At 32.0% G+C, this 19596-nt stretch overlaps 3 protein-coding genes across 3 annotated transcripts; 2 read left to right on the top strand and 1 right to left on the bottom strand.

The window, feature by feature from the left end:
- Window positions 1–3025: 3025 nt before the first annotated feature.
- On the top strand, window positions 3026–8370 carry HELRODRAFT_170962 (hypothetical protein; the record flags this gene model as incomplete). Its single annotated transcript, XM_009016775.1, has 6 exons — window positions 3026–3052; window positions 3261–3434; window positions 3623–3694; window positions 6370–6735; window positions 7345–7404; window positions 8344–8370. The coding sequence occupies 6 exons, from the start codon at window positions 3026–3028 to the stop codon at window positions 8368–8370; spliced, it is 726 nt and encodes a 241-aa protein (XP_009015023.1).
- Window positions 8371–11347: 2977 nt separating this feature from the next.
- On the top strand, window positions 11348–16210 carry HELRODRAFT_191247 (hypothetical protein; the record flags this gene model as incomplete). The annotated part of the gene is made up of 9 exons (XM_009016774.1): window positions 11348–11411; window positions 13353–13435; window positions 13918–13950; window positions 14112–14258; window positions 14741–14795; window positions 15085–15186; window positions 15309–15398; window positions 15606–15689; window positions 15946–16210. 9 exons carry the CDS (start codon window positions 11348–11350, stop codon window positions 16128–16130), a joined length of 843 nt encoding a protein of 280 aa, XP_009015022.1. The 3' UTR covers window positions 16131–16210.
- A 497-nt stretch (window positions 16211–16707) lies between these two features.
- Window positions 16708–19304, bottom strand: HELRODRAFT_110947 (hypothetical protein; the record flags this gene model as incomplete). The annotated part of the gene is made up of 4 exons (XM_009016773.1): window positions 16708–17787; window positions 18045–18212; window positions 18317–18657; window positions 19023–19304. The coding sequence occupies 4 exons, from the start codon at window positions 19302–19304 to the stop codon at window positions 17565–17567; spliced, it is 1014 nt and encodes a 337-aa protein (XP_009015021.1). The 3' UTR covers window positions 16708–17564.
- Between the last annotated feature and the right edge of the window lie 292 nt (window positions 19305–19596).

Raw genomic sequence — 19596 nt, 5'->3', positions numbered from 1 at the left:
TAATAATTATTATTATTATTAGAAGTAGTAGTAGTAGTCGTCGTCGTCGTCGTCGTAATAGTATTAGTAGTAGTAGTAGTAGTCGTCGTCGTAGTAGTAGCAGTAGTAGTAGTTGTAGTAGTAGTTGTATGTTGGCTGTGACATTGGTAGGATTTAGAAAATGGGTTAATAGATTTAGCAGATGCCCAATCATATATAAATTTTAAATATATATATAAGTAATACACACACACACACACACACACACACACATATATATATATATATATATATATATATATATATATATATATTCATATGTGTCGTAGACTAAAACACACACGCGCACGCACACACACAAACACACACACGCACGCACGCACGCACACAAACACACACACACACATACAGATACATATCAGTTGCATATGTTACATATTTGTAACCCTTTTTTTTACCAATCTCTATGGCTTGCGAATACGAAATAGGTATAGGATGTTTGGTGTTGTTGTTGTTTTTTTAACTTTGCCAAACATAATTTTTTATGTCTTCAATAAATCAAGCAATTATTTGTTTATTTTTGTGTCTCTCTTTCTCTCTCTCTTTCTCTCTATCTCTTTTTTTCACTCTTTTTTCTTTTTTTCTCTTTCTTCCTCTTACTCTCTTTTAATCCTGTTACCTATTTTTTTGTCCCATCTAGCTTACACAGCCGGAGAGCAATTCTTGAAACATTTCCAATATATATCTTTCTGTTTTCCATTGAAAAATTCTAAAAAATTCTACAGAAATCATCTATTATGATTATTTCCAAATGAGAAAAAAATAAATAAACGTAACTCACAGACGAGAAAATAAGTAATAATATTAATCAAATTTCACGCTGAAACCAAAGAACGCCAACCCCATTAAATACAACAGCGGTTTCATAACACATGATACATTGTTAATAAATTTGACACATTGTAGACCCTTTTTATGTAACAACATATAGGTATATACACGTGTGTATGACATTTTCTTAATTAATTATAATTTATTATTAATATTATTATCATTATTGTGATAATTATTATTTTTCGTCTCCTTCTTATCTTTCTTATTATTATTACTATTGATGACGTGTTTAAGATCTCAAATAACATTTTTTTAAATATTTTTATTCTTTGACTTTGTTATCGTTTAATGTTATTCTTATCACCATCTTAATTGCTGTTATTGTTGCTGTTCTCCGCATTGTTATTCTGGATTCCATGCTATCAAAAAAAATATTTTTTTAATCTCTAGCAAACAGCATTACTTATAAGAAAATAAAATTACATTTCTCCTTCTATATCATGCAGTCCTCATATTTACACAAGAGCTGCTTAGTGCTTACGTATTATTCCATGCTTATAGTTAAACTTTGTTGCCACAAATGTTGTAGCATGCGTTCTGCCTGCCATTACATATCTACATAAATACCACATATTCACATATACATCACATATCTACATAAATACCACATATTCACAAACATATCACATATGTACATACAAACCACATATCTACATAAATACCACATATTCACATACACATCACGTATCGACACAGACAGTATTCGAAGCAAATCATCGCGTAGTAACAGCGCGAAACACGGCTCTTCTACCGTATGAGCCAACTCGCTGACCTGTTATAACATTAATAATTATATCTTTCTTAAAATTATTACATAAAACAATTCTTAATCCAGTGAGACAAAAATTATCTTTTTATGGAAAAGTTTTTTTGGAGTGAATTAAAAAAACATGGCTTCTTCGACAATTTCCAGTCTATGATACTAATATATTATACAGTGATGTCTTTTCAACTCAACAACTGATATTATCGTTTAATAAATCAGTTTTCAACGTTTCAATTGATGTAAAAAATATAATTCACTGACTTTATTTCTGCGTTAAACATAAAAAACATATATTTACATGTAGTCTAAGTAGCGAAGTAAGACGGCGGTAGGTTCTAAATCGCAGTGATCTGGTTCAATTGCAAACAGATCCCACATTTCAAGTAATTAAGAGCATTTTGCCTAATTTTATATAAATGCGTGTGCGTGTCTGATGTATGTTTTTCAAATGTTCTTTCATGAAAGAAATTTTTTTGATAGATTTTGATTGTGACTCTTGGTGGTCTTCAACCTAAAAAAAGAAGCTACACATTAATAAGAGAGCCGCTGTTTATCAGTAAGATATAAAACATGAACGAAGTTTCAGTAGTGTATGTGATTAGTTTGTGGTTGGATTTGGTTCTTTATTAATGGAGCTGAACAAAACAAACACGTCTGCTGAATAAAGCCATGCGCGCCATCTAACTTTCAAATATTTTATTTAAAAAAAGAGACAACAACAATAATAATAATAATAATAATAATAATAATAATAATAATAATAACACTGAACCTCATCGTATTCAGAACGTCAGAAACGAACAATGGGAATAAAAATAACACTATCTTTATTTATGAGAGTGCTAAGTGTTTGTTTGTATATCAAGGTAGATGTTTTTGTGTAAAGTGGTTTGTGTCCTTGTCTGTGTGTTTGTTTGTTTGTTTTTGTGTGTATGTATGTACGTGCCATTGTGTGTGTGTAAAAAGAAAATTTATGTACATTTCAAGAGATTTCGATCAAATAATTCTGTTAGAAATAAAACAAATTATAAACTACAATACCAAATATAGTTGAAATGTTTCTGACAAAACTTTCAAAAAAAAAAGATATGTAAAAAAATTGTTATAGAGCAATTAATTATTTTTATCGTAAATGATGATTTTATTTGGATCATATCACATGGACTGATTGATTGCTTCTTTGTTTGAGATATGGTACTATTAAAAAGCGATTATTTCTACCTTTCAAATCAATTTCATGATTATCATCATTTTGGTTTTAGTGTTATCATAAAATTATTTCGTCATTTTCGTCATTTTCACAGCAAATATGCTGTGTTACTGTTTATTCTCATTAACATCGTCATCATCATTATTCCCATCTTTATCATCATCATCACCATCATCATGGATTTTGGACTTTTCGTGTTGACAGTCAGTCCCACCACTTGAAAGCTGTTGCTCCATGACCACCACAATCATCATCATTACCATCATCATTACCATCATCGTCATCGCCTTCATCATCATTACTATCATCATCATCACCATCTTCCTCTTCATCATTCTCAAAATCATCATCATCATCGTCATCGTCATTTGTGCTCCGTCCAATCAAACAAACCGACCAATCACGAAACAGTTCTTCGACAACACGTGGCACAAGATTGGAGTCTCATTCACTCCTGACCGCTTCGAGGTCTTCCTAGACTGCGCCAAGGTCGGGTCAGCCTACCCTCACCTCACAAACTTCTCTCACATAAGCCTCAACGGAGAGATATGGATGGGCAGGAAGAGTGTCGACATCGGAATTGACGTAATTATAAATATTGGCGCATTACTTGCTAATGTTTATTCATTATTCATGTTTTTAATCACTATTGTCTTATATTATCAAATCACCTCATTATTTCTTACTATTATTAATGTAATTATTATTTTATTGTTATACTATTATTATTATTTTTATTATTATTATTATTATATTAATTATAATTTTTTTAGTTTGACCTTCAGTGGGCTATGATAAACTGCGATCCGAGAATCCCCATGTACGAAAATTGTATCGATCTACTGGTTAGTTATGCATGTATTAATGTTTGTTTGTTTGTAATAATGTTTGTTTGTATGTTTGTCGGTATGTTTGTTCGTTTGTATGTTCGTTATAAACGATTGCTACTTATAGCAGCGTGATTATTATTCGTTATAAACGGTTGCTGCTTGTAACAATATCACATTTGCCTATCTCTTTAATGATTGGCATAAATTACAGCTACATCATTGTTAATATTTTTTTATCCGTTGTATGTACGTAATAAATTTTTGGTTTGTTTGTTCGTTCGTTCGGTTGTTTGTTTCTTTGTTGGTTTGCGTTTTTGTTGCTGAGTTGATCCATAGACAAAAGATTGTTATGTAATCTATTGTAAGTTTGATATTATCGCATTATCATTTTAAATTATTTTATAGTAATAGTAGTAGTAGTATAGTAGTAGTAGTAGAAGTAGTAGTAGTAGTAGTAGTAAAAGCAGCAGTTGCAGTAGTAGTGGTAATAGTTGTAGTATCGGTGGTGGTGCTAGTAGCAGTATTAGTAGCAATAGAAGTCGTACAAGTTGTAATATAGTATTTATATATTTTTTTAACTACGAATTTTATATCTGCAAAACGAATATATATTGAATAACGCAGTTGATTCAGACGATCTGAGATTTCATTTGAATGGGATGATTGATTTCTAGAGACGACAAACAGATAGGGTATTTTTATTATTTACATGGAAAAGTAATATATTTTGTACATTTTTATAGGTAGGTGTCAGTAGTATTTTTTGTATATAACAATGATATTTCTTCTGCCTGTAGAGCGATTAATTACTCTATTTAAGATAACTTTCATAATAAATTTAGATGATGAAATGATTTCTTATGTTATCTTCTTTCCGATTTTGTGTGTGTGTGTTTGTGTGTGTGGCGGGTGTTTGTATGAAATATAAAAAAAATTAAATAAGATGCTTGATAACGTCGTCAAAATTATGACAACCATCCTTTATCTTTATGATATCTTTCTGAAAAATTCTAACAGCCTAATTTCATTCGTTCTTACATTCATTCTTACATTCATTCTCTTATTTATTTATTTTACTCACTCACTCACTCACTCACTCACTCACTCACTCACTCACTCATTCACTCACTCACTCATCATTCATTCATTCATTCATTCATTCATTCATTCATTACTCACACTCAAAACCATTCCAAACCAACATCATCAAATTATCTCGCAGCATCTTCTTTATAATGAACTTTGAAAAAAGTGAACGCAAACATATTTTTCTGTACGATGCCAGCCTGTATAATACTAGTTTGAATATGCGTGCATGTGCGTGCTTTTGCGTGTGTGTGCGTGTGTGTGCGTGTGTGAGTGTGTGTGTGCGTGAGTGAGTTTGTGTGTGTGTGTGAGTATACATGTGCGTGTGTATGGGTGTACTTGTATGTATTTTGCATAAGGTGATGCTAATGTAAACAAAACAAATGAACCATATATGATAATTTTAACCGATAAAATAATAGTTTTTTCTATCGCATAGCGAATGATAGTTAAGTACATAATTTGAAAAGTGACATATGAGTAAAATGGATAAAGGAATGAATAATATAGTAGATAGATGAATGAATGAATGGATAGATTGATTAATCGATTGATAGATACATAGATGAATGAATGAATTAATGGATAGTTTGATTGATTTATTGATTGATTGATTGATAGATAGATAAATACATGGGATGATAATTCAATGGATAACTGAAATAAATAGATAGATAGACTGATGATTGGATGGAGGGGTGAAAAGATGGATAGATGGATAGATGGATGGATGGATGAATAGATGGCTAATTAAATGAATGAATGAATGGATAGAAAGACGAATAAATGAATGAATGAACGAATGGGTAGACAGATAAATATGTTGTTAACGTACTTAACTCAAGTGTTTCACGTTGCTGGGAATAAAATGTAGTTTTTTGAATGTTTGCCTAGATTACTCTAGATTACTTTCCAATATTCCTACACAATTCTGTCTGTGTATATAAAAATTTACATGAAAAATAAATATAAGAGTTATATCTACGGCGTATGAATATTATTCTTTGTTAGTCATTTCTGCTATTTTTCCCATGTGTACATGTTGTCTGTACGTTTTTTATGAAAGATTTCTGATGTAAACTTTGTGGTTGAAGACCAAATTTTTGTGTTAAACATTAAGAAAATGTTATTTTAACTTCTTCTTACGTTGTCGGTGATTTAGTGCGATAATGATTTCCATAAATCTACCACTTCAAAAACGAGTTAATTTATAAATAAATAAAAAAAACAACAAGAACGGTACAAAATATCAATAAAATACAAAATACCCTAATAAAAATACCAAGCAATACATTCTATCGTCTTCGTCCCAAATGTTGTTGTTGTTGTTTTTGTTTAAACTCGTGAAGATGTTGAAATCGTCTGCCGAGTAAGTATATGCTTCATGTGTTTGTTATCAGGTGTGATTTTTTTTATTTATTGCAAATTTTTGTGTAAGATGTTTTATTTTATCTCAGTGTAGAAAAAATAAATAAATAAATTTTATTACAATTCCAAATAAACACTTCGTAGAAATAAAAATTAACAAAATTCGCATTCAAAAATTTCCCATTTTCACTGTTGACGCACTGACAATGACATTAATTCTCCACCCACCCTCACAGCCAGTACCGAGAGCAACCCTCACACCAGCCACCGACCAACTATTACCTACGACAACAACATCAACAACAACATCAACAACAACAACGACGACGACAACATCAACAAAACCGCTAGACTTTTTCCATATGCCGCGATACAGACTTCGCAATCGTTACAATTTTGATCTGCATGAGATTGTCACGGAAAGGAAACTATTGGAGAAGCAACTCCTAAAACTGGAGATATTCCTAACTCGCCTCGAACAACTAATACCACCGAAAATGTATGCAGACGTCGGTTTTGATGGATATGATGATGTTTTGGAAGAAGAGGACAGCAGAGACTTTGGAGTTGGTTATTATCAGCGGTATCACCAGCATAGAAATGTTAGTACCTCTGGTATTTTAATTAAATTTTTTTTTTATTTTTTCTTCTTCTTTAAGTTACACGTTGTTTTATTTTTAAAAGATTAATTGTGTAATCAGCATTTGAAACTTTTCTTATTGTTTTTTTTTCTCGTTCAGCATGTTCACAAAACTTTTTTAAACGGTTTTTGGGTTGATTTTTATGTTTGAAAATTTAATCTGCCTAAAAAAATATCATTGAAGTTTTTAAGGATTTTACTTGAGTTACTTGTTAGTTTTTTTTGTATTTCTGTATTTATACATCCGGTCACTTGTGTATTATACGATATTTATAATACTATCCACCAATGCTCACTTATTGAGTTACTCTGTCACTCATTCATTCATTCATTCATTTACTTAGCATCTCTCATGTTTTCACTAATTCAATCATATATCTCACTCACTCACTCACTCACTCACTCACTCACTCACTCACTCACTCACTCACTCACTCACTCACTCACTCACTCACTCACTCACTCACTCACTCACTCACTCACTCACTCACTCACTCACTCACTCACTCACTCACTCACTCACTCACTCACTCACTCACTCACTCATTCATTCATTCATTCATTCATCCAGCCCCACCAGATGATTAGTGACGGGGAATACCATAGGGCGACAGCCAATCGAGGTGAGACGGTATGTTTTCGTGCTGTCTTAATCATATTAATGATGATGATGATGATGAAGTTGATGATGATGATGATAATGGTGGTGGTGATGGTGGTGATGATGATTATGATGATAATGATAAAGATGACAAAGATGATGATGTTAAGAATGATGGTGATAATGATGATGGTGGTGGTGGTGATGGTGGTGATGATAATGATAAAGATAATAATGATGATGATGTTGAGAATTACGACGATGATTATGATGACAGTAGCAACGTTCTTGTTATATTATTGACGATGATGTGGTGTGATTAAGTTTAAGATAATGAAGTAGATGATGGTGATGATAAGGATGCTGACGATGACGACGACGATTATGATGATGGTGACAATGCCCTTGACGCTGACTAACCATTTTGAAATGGTAAAAAAGAAACTCATTAATGATAATTAATGAATATGATGGGTTGATGAATCTGGTAAATCAATAACAACAACAACAAAAGCAACAATACTATTAATAAAAAGAATAAGAATAATAAGAATGATTGTTATCTATCATTAGATATATATAAATATATATATATATATATATATATATATATATCATGGTATCAAATTTATCCTCACAATACTTTCAAAACGATTGAAGTTTTTGGATGGTATGTTAACATTGCGAAAGATCAATTTTCACTCTCTTTGATCTGACTGATTGATAGATATATCTACTACTAGCTTATACAACATCATGTATTCGTTTTGTTTCTTTTAATTCAACTATTATTATTCTTCTTATTATTATTCTTCTTATTATTATTTTTTATTCACATGTTATTATACTATAATCTCACATTTTAAAGATTCAATAACAATAATAATAATAATAATAATAATAATAATAATAATAATAATAATAATAATAATAATAATAATGGGAACTCTTTTATTTTTTCCAAAAAAGGGGCGAAATAAATATTCAATGAAATAAAATAAAATAAAATAAAATAAAATGAATTAGTCTACGATGCTCGCCATTATAGATATAAAATGCGTACAACGAAAAATGTAATCAGTCTTAATATAGTTATTATACATTTGAATGTCTGTCGCTATAGATGGCGTATGATGATGATATTACTGAATTAGTTAAATCAGTCATAATGATAATAACAATAATAATGACACTAATAATGATGATGATGATGATGATGATGATGATGATGATGATGATGATGATGATGATGATATTGGAAAGAAGTTATATATATCAGTTTAATGGTTATAATATAATAATAATAATAATAATAATAATGATAATTATAATAATAATAATAACAATAATATCGGTGCATATAGCAAAGAAATTCTTAAGTGTACGTATTATTGATACATAAAACTATTACATTGATCTAGCAGAGGTGAAAAAACATCAGATAAAATATATCACAGTTTATTATCATTTTTCTTTTTCTTCTGCTTCTTCTTCTTTTTCTTCTTCTTCTTCTTCTTCTTTTCTTCTTCTTCTTCTTATCATTATCATTATTTTTATTATTTCAAGTTATTGACCTGCATCATGTTTCGTTCAAGAGCTGTTTACCTAACTACACATATGCATATGCATGATGATACACCACACATCTCAAATCATTTCACGCTTCTTAGAAGAAGATGGCTTGCAAATGTTACATTATTATTATTTTATTATCATTATTCTTTATAATTATTATTATTATTACTATTATTGTTACTGTTGTTGTTGTTGTTTTTATCATCATTATCACAATTTTGTTCTATAATAATTTAATGTTATTTGATTAATTTGAGATCCGAACGTTTTTCAAATGATTTGACTAAGTGACAAATGTATAGGACATATAGGACGAAATAGACAGAGAAAGAAAGAAAGAAAAATTATAAAGAAAAGAAAAAGAAAGAGGAATGAAACAGAAAGAGAGAGAGAGAGAGAAAGAGAAAAAGAGAGAGAGAGAGAGAGAGAGACTGGTAAAAAACAAATAGTAAATGATTGAGATTTACTGTTGAACAAGGTCACGCACAATACAATACGATACTTCGAATGGTTGTCTTGTTACGGTTTTGATGTATATGTGTGTTTGTGTGTGCGCGCGTGTGCGCGCGTGTGTGTGAGGCTTTGTATGATGTCATAGTTATTTGTTATCGACTTCATCATTGGTGTTGTCGTGTTGTCATCATCATCATCATCATCGACTTCCTCATTTTCAACATCATCATTTCTAACATTTCCAGACGTGTTTCGTTGTTCATCATCATCGTCATCATCATCATCATCTCTTCATCATTGTCACTGCCGTTAATCTATCTCTCAATCATCATCATCATCATCATCATCATCATCATGCTATGCATGCATCAGAGTTTGTCTATTTCATCATCATCGTCATCATTTTTGTTATCACCACCATCATCGTCATCATCATCGTCATCATCATCGTCATCATCATCGTCATCATCATCGTCATCATCATCGTCATCATCATCGTCATCTTCTTTTTTCTCTTCCTCTTCCTCCTTCTCTTTTTTTTCATCATCATTACCATCATCATCATCATCATCATCATCATCATTGTTGACCTAACCAACATTTTCGGTTGCGTCACCATCTGCATGATGTGATAATTTTGATTGATTGAAGATTCTCTCCACAGTAATAACATTCAATTACTATTGATACATTACCTATACTTCAATTACACTACTGTTACTACTACTACTACTACTACTACTACTACTACTACTACTACTACTACTACTGCTACTACTACTACTGCCACTACTACTACTACTACTACTACTACTACTACTACTACTGCTACTACTACTACTGCCACTACTACTACTACTACTACTACTGCTACTACTACTACTACTACTACTACTACTACTACTACTACTACTACTACTACTACTACTACTACTACTACTACTACTACTGTTACTACTACTGTTACTACTACTACTACCACCATTACTACTACTACTACTGCTACTACAACTACTACGTTATTTCTTCATCATCATCATCATCGTCATCCCCATCATAAGTGTCCATTTTGTTGTCATCAATAATTTCCTTCTGAGTGACGTCATCATCGTCGTCATCATCGTCGTCATCTTCGTCGTCATCATCGTCATCTTAATTATCATGGATATTGTTGTTATTTATATTATCATAATGATGATAGTGATATATTTATACACATATATATTTATTTATTTATATTTTTTACCAATGCCTCATTCGTTTTTATCTTAATGTTTCGTTATTTATGTTACCTTTGTTATGTATGCAACATAAAAATACATTAACAAACAAACAAACATACAAACATACATACAAACATACATACGAGCAAACAAACATACAAAAATAACAAACAGAAATATACAAAAGTACAAACACAAAATCGAAAATGAAAAAAATATAAGACGTGGCGTCATTGAAATAGAATGTCTGAACATAACCGTAATAATGTTAATATTTGTTTAACGTGTGTATTTGTATGTGTGTTTGTGTGTGTGTTTGTGCGTGTGTGTCTATGTATGTATATGTGTGCTTGTGTGTGTGTGTCCTGTTTTTTAAATGTCTGTGTGAATTTTTTCATATATTTTAGTTTAGATATTTATACATATGTTTGTTTACACTTAAGTACTTTTTTGTTTCAATTTGCGGTGTGTATGTATGTATATGTGTACAGTACATATGTGTATGTATGTGTGTATGTTTTTATATGTGTACAGTACATATGTGTATGTATGTGTGTATGTATGTTATGAATATTTGTATATTTATGTGTATGGTTGAAGTAAACAACCTTGATTTTTATATTATATAACACAGGTATAATGTGAGTGCAAGTGATTTGTTATCTGTAGATAATATTAATGAAATTGAAACAACCAAGAGAATTCCATAAAAGACAAGCAAAATGGTTAAGGATTGTTCTCAGATGGCTGAAGTACTTGGAACTAACAACTTTGAAGTAGAGAAGAGTACGTTGTTATTTGATCATGTTACTCAATGCCATGTACAGTGTAGATAGAAGAGGTTTTCAAGAAATAGCAAAACTAGATCATCGTACAATTTGAGAATGAATTATTGGTTTACTAGATCATAAAACATTTAGAACGGTTTGCATGAAGATGTTATCAATGTCTCTGGAGTGAATGGCTTTAAAAAACTATAAAAGTGGATTTTAAATTCAATTGGAAAGCTGGTTTATGATGTTTGAACGATCACTTTGCTGAATGTGGTCAATGAATGAGAATATCTCTAGCAGATAATTATCATATTCTTGGACTAATCGCCCTGTCTAATGTAGTTATGTTTATAAATATTTTGTATTTTTGAGTTATGTATAGTGTTGATAGAACTCTAGTAGGCTATAGATTATTTCTAAAAAAACAACACGCATAACATCACATCATGCCATTTTGAGTTGAGTGTGGCTAATAGATTGACTGAGATTATCAAATATTATCTCCGTCTTATTTTGCTCCTTCGTTTCTGTTTATCGTCATCATCGTTGTCATGATGAAGATCATTCGTTATCTTATTTTCTGTATCATTCTACTCAGTATCATTTCCATTAATAACGTCGTCATCGTCATCAACATTGCATTGTTATCGACATTATCACCATTCTCTTCATCATCAACATCATCATTAACATCATTTTCATCATCATCTTTATCATCATCCCTATTAAAAGTGAGTGTTCTGTATCGATGCGAACTGATACCATTATAAAAAAAACCGATCCAATCGAGCCAACCAACCAACCAACCAACCAACCAACCAATCAACCAACCAACCAACCAACCAACCAACCAATCATACTGACAAAACAGAAACATACTCACCTATTAATTATAGACAGAAGCGCCTATCATTTTAAAACATTTATAACCATCATAAAAATATCACTGGATATCAACAAAATAAATATGGGTTCCTTTTGCATTATGTGTGTGTGTGTTTGTGTGTGTGTGCGTGAGTCTGCGTGTATGTTTTCTTGTTTGTATGTTCAAATGAGTTTCTGTCAGCGTGTTTTTGTGTATGTTTATGAGAATGTGTTTATATATGTGTGTATTAGTAGGTAAATGTGTTAATGTTAAAAATGATGCATGGAGCTTCTGTTGCTTGTGGTTGCTGGGTTCGATTAGGAAGAGATTCTCTCCCATCACATGCAATGCGTTCGTTGATGTTCAAATGCATCTTTTTACTGGTCTCTCCAAAAATGCTGGGAAAACTTGTCAAAAAAAAGCAACATGGTGCCTAAATGAGTTCTTAAGCTGAATGATATGAAAATTCTGATCCCACCTTTATTTAATTTCATGAATGAATGAACGGACGAGCCAACAAACGAATGAATGAACGGAAGGAATGAACAAATGGATGAAAAAATGGATGCATGAATGAATGAATGTTTTATTTGTTTACATTTTTTAAAAGTTTTCACTCGGTAATATGATGCTTGTGCACTCTTTAATTTATCGTCGTTTTGACGCTTTGGTTTTTAAATTTGTCAATAATGAAAATAATAATAATAGTAATAAATAATAATAATAATAATACATTAATTGTAATAAATTGTTACCGACCTTTGTTTTTATCAGTCCTTCATAATATTTTTTCACAATTTTTTATTATTTTCACGAAAAAAATTATCGTGGGTAAGATCTGCAGTTGCAGGAAGCATTAGTTTATAAATTATGCTTTAAAAAAATTTGATATATTTTTGAGAATTTAATTTTTTCGTGATTGAATCTCACTTTTCTATTAATTTAACAATTCTTTTTCATTTTTATCTATTAATTGATTAATTGTCGTAGTTAAAATAATATTATTTGTAATAATAAAAGTATGAAAAGTATATCACGTTTCCATAATTAATAATTATTATGTTATCACTTATATTTATAATACTATAGGCATAATTTTTAATAATTTTCAGAACTCTCAGATGTTCAGAGATTCGTATCCTGAATATCAATCTGGACCACCTGGTTTCCCGGTTCCTATTTTTTCTATGTGTGTGTGTGCGTGCGTGCTTCTGTGTGTTTGTTTGTGTCTATCTGTGTGTGCTTATTTGTATGTGTCTACTTGTGTGTTTCTGTATGTGACTATTTATATGTGTTGGTATTCGTTTGTGTCTTGCTGGTTTTTGCTTATTTAGCACAATTACTTGACCCTTAATGAGTTAGCACCGATGATAGCGTTTCTATGTATGCCTCGATTCGAGTCGGTCCTTATGCGCGCTGACTTGGTTCGAATACTGTTTTTTCCAAAACTAACAACCATTACACCATAACGACCGTATCACGCGGAGTTTGCACGTAGGTACGAATATTTTTTGATGTAACCAAGGAAAATATGAAGGCAACTCTGCGTTAGACAGAACTGAAAAAGTAGTGGTATTTAGTGTATTTGATAGATTATTTAAAGAAGTTGTGAGATTAAATATCATTTGTGAAGTTCACCGAACAAACACAACAGGGTACTCAAGGTAGGACTGGATCTCCAGGGCCGGTAATAAAAATTTTTAATCTTAAATTACTAACACAACCCACTAAATACTTTATATTTATCATTCAATTTTTAAATTATATCAGTGAAATTTTCCAAAAGTCAAAATTTGTAATTATTAAACAAATATTAAAAATGAACTGACATAACAAAAAAAATTTCAGCCCGGACCTCGTGGCCCATCAGGAGATTCTGGAATCCCAGGGACATCGGGAAGTCCAGGTTCACCGGGACCCCCTGGCAATCCTGGTCCTCCTGGACCACAGGGACCCAGAGGTCAAGCAGGAATGCCCGGAGTTCCGGGGCAGGCTGTACGTTCAGTTTACTAACATTTGTTTTATATGTACTGTGTAGCGTTCACATCGTATTTTATGGTGTACGAACGAGTTTATTCTCAATGTATAAACCTGCTTAATATCCGAATAATTTTATGTTGTATTCATCTAATTCAAAGTTTCGCATATTTTTGTGTAGAATTAAAAATACTATTGTGTTTGTTTTTTATTGATAAATTCGAATATCCTTTCTTGTTAGCAGTAAAACACGTTCACAGTGAACAAACAACACGTCTCGTTAACGTCAGGCGGATAGCAAGCAACCACCCATCGTACAAACCCATCCATTCAATCCACGATATCTCACAACTAGCGCAACAAGCGTGCACCAAGTTCATTGATAAAACTTAAAATGAGAACAACATCGCAGACAGATGAAACATTATTTCATTGGAATTTTGATTCAATTTGTTTTCATTTCATTTAAAAATGTCTTTCTTTTGATTCTTGCACGATAGGCACGTATGCACACAGTAGCTGAAGTTAAAGAAATATGTGCTTACGTCTTGCAAGGTTAACATCTGCTGATCATTTTTTCAATTTAAAAGTTCTTACATAACATTGCCGTGCTATGTCGCACGTGTAAGTAATGTGTAAGTAATGTGTTATGTACGTTATTGTGAGTTGTGAGCGTTCAAATCAGTTCAACGTATTCACCGCACGGTTGCTACACTCACTATAATTAGCAATATAGTCAGACACACCCGTTGAACGATATATTAACCACTATTAAAAAATGTTACAATAATTTACTTATTAAAATTTATCTAATTGCATTAACTAATCAAATGAACGATGACAGAACGAATGCACGAACTCTCTCTAAACATGAAGGGCCCGCCAGGACCCCCAGGCAAGGGGGTGCCAGGAAGGAGGGGTCCTCCGGGAAGGCAGGGAATTCCAGGTCTTAAAAAAATTTTTACACTCAAATTAATGTTTAAAATCTCATTTTTACGTTTAAAATATTTAAAATGGAAAAAATCATTAGTTCTTATTGAGTCAATTTTTTTTTGAAACTTTTCAAAGGTGACCAAGGAGTGCCCGGATTACCAGGGGACAAAGGCTTGATAGGTCCAGTGGGACCGCAGGGTCCGCCGGGAATTCCAGGTTCCAAAGGTAACCCACGTTTCAATTTTTATTTTTTACAATTTATGAAAACCAATTCGAATAAATGAGCAGCATTATTAAGCGTGATGTCGTTTCATACTTTGGTCTGACGACGTTCGTTTTAGTCGTTATTAAACCTGATCTCCCAGGAGCTTTTTATCATTTAGTTGCAGCCGCTAATTATTTCAACTCACTACTTGTCATTTGAAACATCAGGCGATAAAGGTGACCAGGGACCTGAAGGTGAATGTTCATCAGAATATGACCTCAAAGAAGTTGAAGCAATGCCTGGCCCACCTGGTACGCCGTCCTCTTTCATCTTCTGAATGATGTTTTGTATATTTTTTCATGAAGCAGAATAAGTACGTACGTTTAAAAGTTTAAATGTAACAAACGCTTCTTGCATTCATTCGAAACATCATTGGCATTAGCTTCTTAAAAAGTCACATGTTATCTATGACCACGCTTAGCAAGACGTGTGACAATTATGCGCCTAATCAATTGGACCACGTCTTTGCAAAATTTTTAAAATTTGGACTCGATAAATATGCTTCAGGGCCACCAGGACAACCTGGAATAGGCCTGCCAGGCAATCCGGGACCACGTGGAGAGCCTGGACATCCCGGTATTCAAGGCCCGCCAGGAAACGTTGGACCCCGTGGACCACCAGCCCAATGCCCAAGTAATTGCAACTACGATCAGTACTTCCAACTACTGCAGCAAGCTCAAGAATCAAGCTGAAACAACGGTTCAAGCGAATGACCCGAGAGAGAGAGAGGAAGTGGGAGTGAAAGAAGAATTGGGGGCGAAAGAGCGGAAATTTGTGAAAGAGAGATAGAGAGAGAGAGAGAGAGAGAGAGAGAGAGAGAGAGAGAGAGACAAATTTTCAATTTTTATGTAAAATATTTTTTTGCATTATTAGAATTTTTCTCGTTATATCTATTTAGAAATTTTTACGATTAATTTTTTTTCTTTTTTTTAAGTCGATGTTTTTTTTATTAAAAATTTATTAACGAAATAATATCATAACTGAAACTTAATTTTGTTGTTGTTGCAGACGCTTTTAACAGCTCTTACCCTCCACTGTTACGCTAGTTGTCGCATGTTATGTTTCATAATATATAATATTTATTATTATTATTATCATTTTATTATTATTATTACCTGTTGATGTCATTATTATTATTATTATTATCATTATTCATACGAACTTAGATGAAGTCTTCTAGTGAAGCTTAGCAATATGTGTGTGTATGTGTGTGTGTGTTTGTGTGTGTTTGTTTGTGTGTGTGTTTGTGTGTGTGTCTGTGTTTGAATTGAATGTAGCAACTCTTCTCAAAATGAAAAATAATAATAAAAAAAAACAATAAAACAACAACAATAATAATAATAATAATATGTTTAAAAACGAACAAATATGCTTAAACCTTTTCTTAATCAAAAAAACGACCCTACAAATACTCGTTCTTCATAAATTTATATTTATTGAATGTATAGCTGTGTTATAATTAATGTCTTGTCTTTTTATTTTAACCATTTTATGTCATAATAATCAATAACATATTTACAGAATATTAACTACTCATACGAGCTGCACACACACACACACCACACTCGCACACACACATAAATACACACACTCAAATAAAGTTAATACGAGTGCCTTATTTATTTTTAAAATGATTAAATACGTTTGACTGGGCGGTCTGAATGCTTTCATGTTTCGTTTTTTGATTTAACATCAAAACTACTCTCAACATTTTTTAAATTTTTATTTATACAAACGAATTCATGTTAAAAAACAAATCTACTGAATAATAAATGAAAAACATTTATACAAAATTATGTGTGAATTGATAAATTGATCAAATAGCTAATATTTATTATTCATTATTTATCTTGCATATTTTTATCAAGAAAAATAAAAAATTATATCGTTCAAGTCATCTTTATTTAAGAACCAACTAACCATCTATTTTTTTAAAACATTCAAAAAACTACATTCAACATACTATACTTACTATATACAACACTCTGTATAACAAACGCACCACTAACCAAGTTATAATAATAATACAAGTCAATAACATGAAAAGATATAATCTTCAAAATACTTTTTAGTATAACAAATCCAAACCCAAATTTAGACCCCAAACTAAAAAAAAATAATAAACGTTATATATTTAAAAGTTTCCTATTCCGCCAGAGGACAGCGTTCTCTTTAGATCTGTAATCATAGGTAAGTAGATGAGGCTCTTCGTCACAGATCTCCTTGTAAGCCTGACACATCCTGTCAAAATCTTCAACATGGAGTGAATATGATCTGGAGTCTGCATGCACATCTGCCCTTGTTAATAATCGCCTTGTTAAGTCTGGTCGGTCGGGTGGGAAGAGAGTTCTAGAGGTGAAAGATATAATTTTGTAAAATTTAATTCAACTTGCTTATCTATAAAGACCAAAAAAATTGCGATCAACAATTTGTTGTTAGGTTGCCTTCAATAAAAATCGCACAATAATAAAAATATACACATTTTAAAATGAAACTAAAAAAAGTGAATATATCAAATTTTAGAATCATTTTTTTCATCGATTTATATGTTTGAAAAAATCATAAACTACATAATTTTCAATAACAATAGCTGTATTGTTACTTACTCGATACCCTTTCGACACATTTTAGGTCGGTAGTGAAAAACGTGTCTGAGTAGTTTCTCGACATATTCAAAGGCTGTCAATATCTGTGGAGTTATTCTGGGTGTGAACTGGACGACCCCAACATCCACGTCGGGCGAGGGGACGAAGGCTTTCCCTGTTATCGTGAATCTGAGTAGAAGTTCATTTTTGAAAATGATATATAAAATTGGTGACAATGATAATTGGCGAGTACAACTGATAATTTAGCATCAGGAAAAAAAATGGAAGCCAACTTGTGTTGTACATCACACCAGTTTTGACACATGACAGACAGTCTGCATCTCTGATCATTCATCACAGGGGCAACCATTCTTTCCGCAATCTCCTTCTGAAACGTCAAGGTCAGCCTCACTCTGCCCCTACTCCATGCGCCTTCTTTCCTCGAAATTTCCCTCAACCACCTGATTATGAGCGGTGTGGAAACACTAAACGGCAGGTTGCCAATTATGTGCGCGTTTGGTGGTTCTTCGGACCAGTCTCTGGAGATCTCTGGCGGAAAGATGTCGTACATGTTGAAATGGAGGACATCTCCGTGGTATATTTTCATTCTGTTGTGCGAAGCTGCATTCAGTTCCTGGACACACAAAAAACAACACACTGCTCATTTCCTTGTATAATTGAAAATAGTTTCAACAGATATGAAAAAAATTTTAAATTCTCTCAAAAAGTAGAAACAATTATTAAACTGCTTTTAAAATGCAATAAGCACAATGAACTCAGGTTAAAGTATGTATGTGTATATTTAATATAATGAATATAACACATCACTTATATAAATACATCACTTTTACACTAACTGAATATAATAAATGCATGCATATTAATATTAATTGAAAAGTAATTTATGTAGGTAGAAAGGAGAAAATATGACAAAATTTATTTAGTCATAGTCCTTATTTATAATATATTATAATATTATATTCATATTGCCATTCTCACTTCAAGAGTTGGAAAAAATCGATCATCTTTTTCAATAACGGAGAGATGAGCAGCTCCGGCCTCCAGAATGGCACGTGTCAGTCCACCTGGACCTGGTCCAACTTCACAAACGTAACTGTTCTTCAAACTACCTGCCGTCTTAATGATTCTTTTACACAGATTGTAATTTAGTATAAAGTTTTGTGAGAGCTGCTTCTTGGCTCTCAATTTATAAAGTCTGACAACTTCCTTGATGGCAGGTAGTGGAGGTAGTTTTGCTACAAATGCAACAGGGGTTGACATGATGGTTGGTTAGTTAGTTGGTCAGCCAGTTACTAATTTTATTTTGTACAGACTGTTCGTATTAAAGTCCGTAATGATGTCAGGTTCTTGATATTTTAATGAAATTCGTTAATTCAACACTTATTCAAACTGGAAAACATTTTTAAAAATAAATGTGTAAACAAACATAATCGCGTCCACGAAACAATAAAAAGAAAAACATTTGACCTAAGTTAACATTTAGCAGCAAAGATAAAATAAATGAACCGGCAAAAACTAAGTTGAAGGTTATATCAAGGGGAGGCCTATTTAC

The sequence above is a fragment of the Helobdella robusta genome (assembly GCF_000326865.2).
Source record: "Helobdella robusta unplaced genomic scaffold HELROscaffold_19, whole genome shotgun sequence".
In the NCBI taxonomy this organism is placed as follows: Eukaryota; Metazoa; Annelida; class Clitellata; order Rhynchobdellida; family Glossiphoniidae; genus Helobdella; species Helobdella robusta.
The sequence above is the reverse complement of the archived record's forward strand: the minus strand, read 5'-3'. Positions and strand labels throughout refer to the sequence as shown.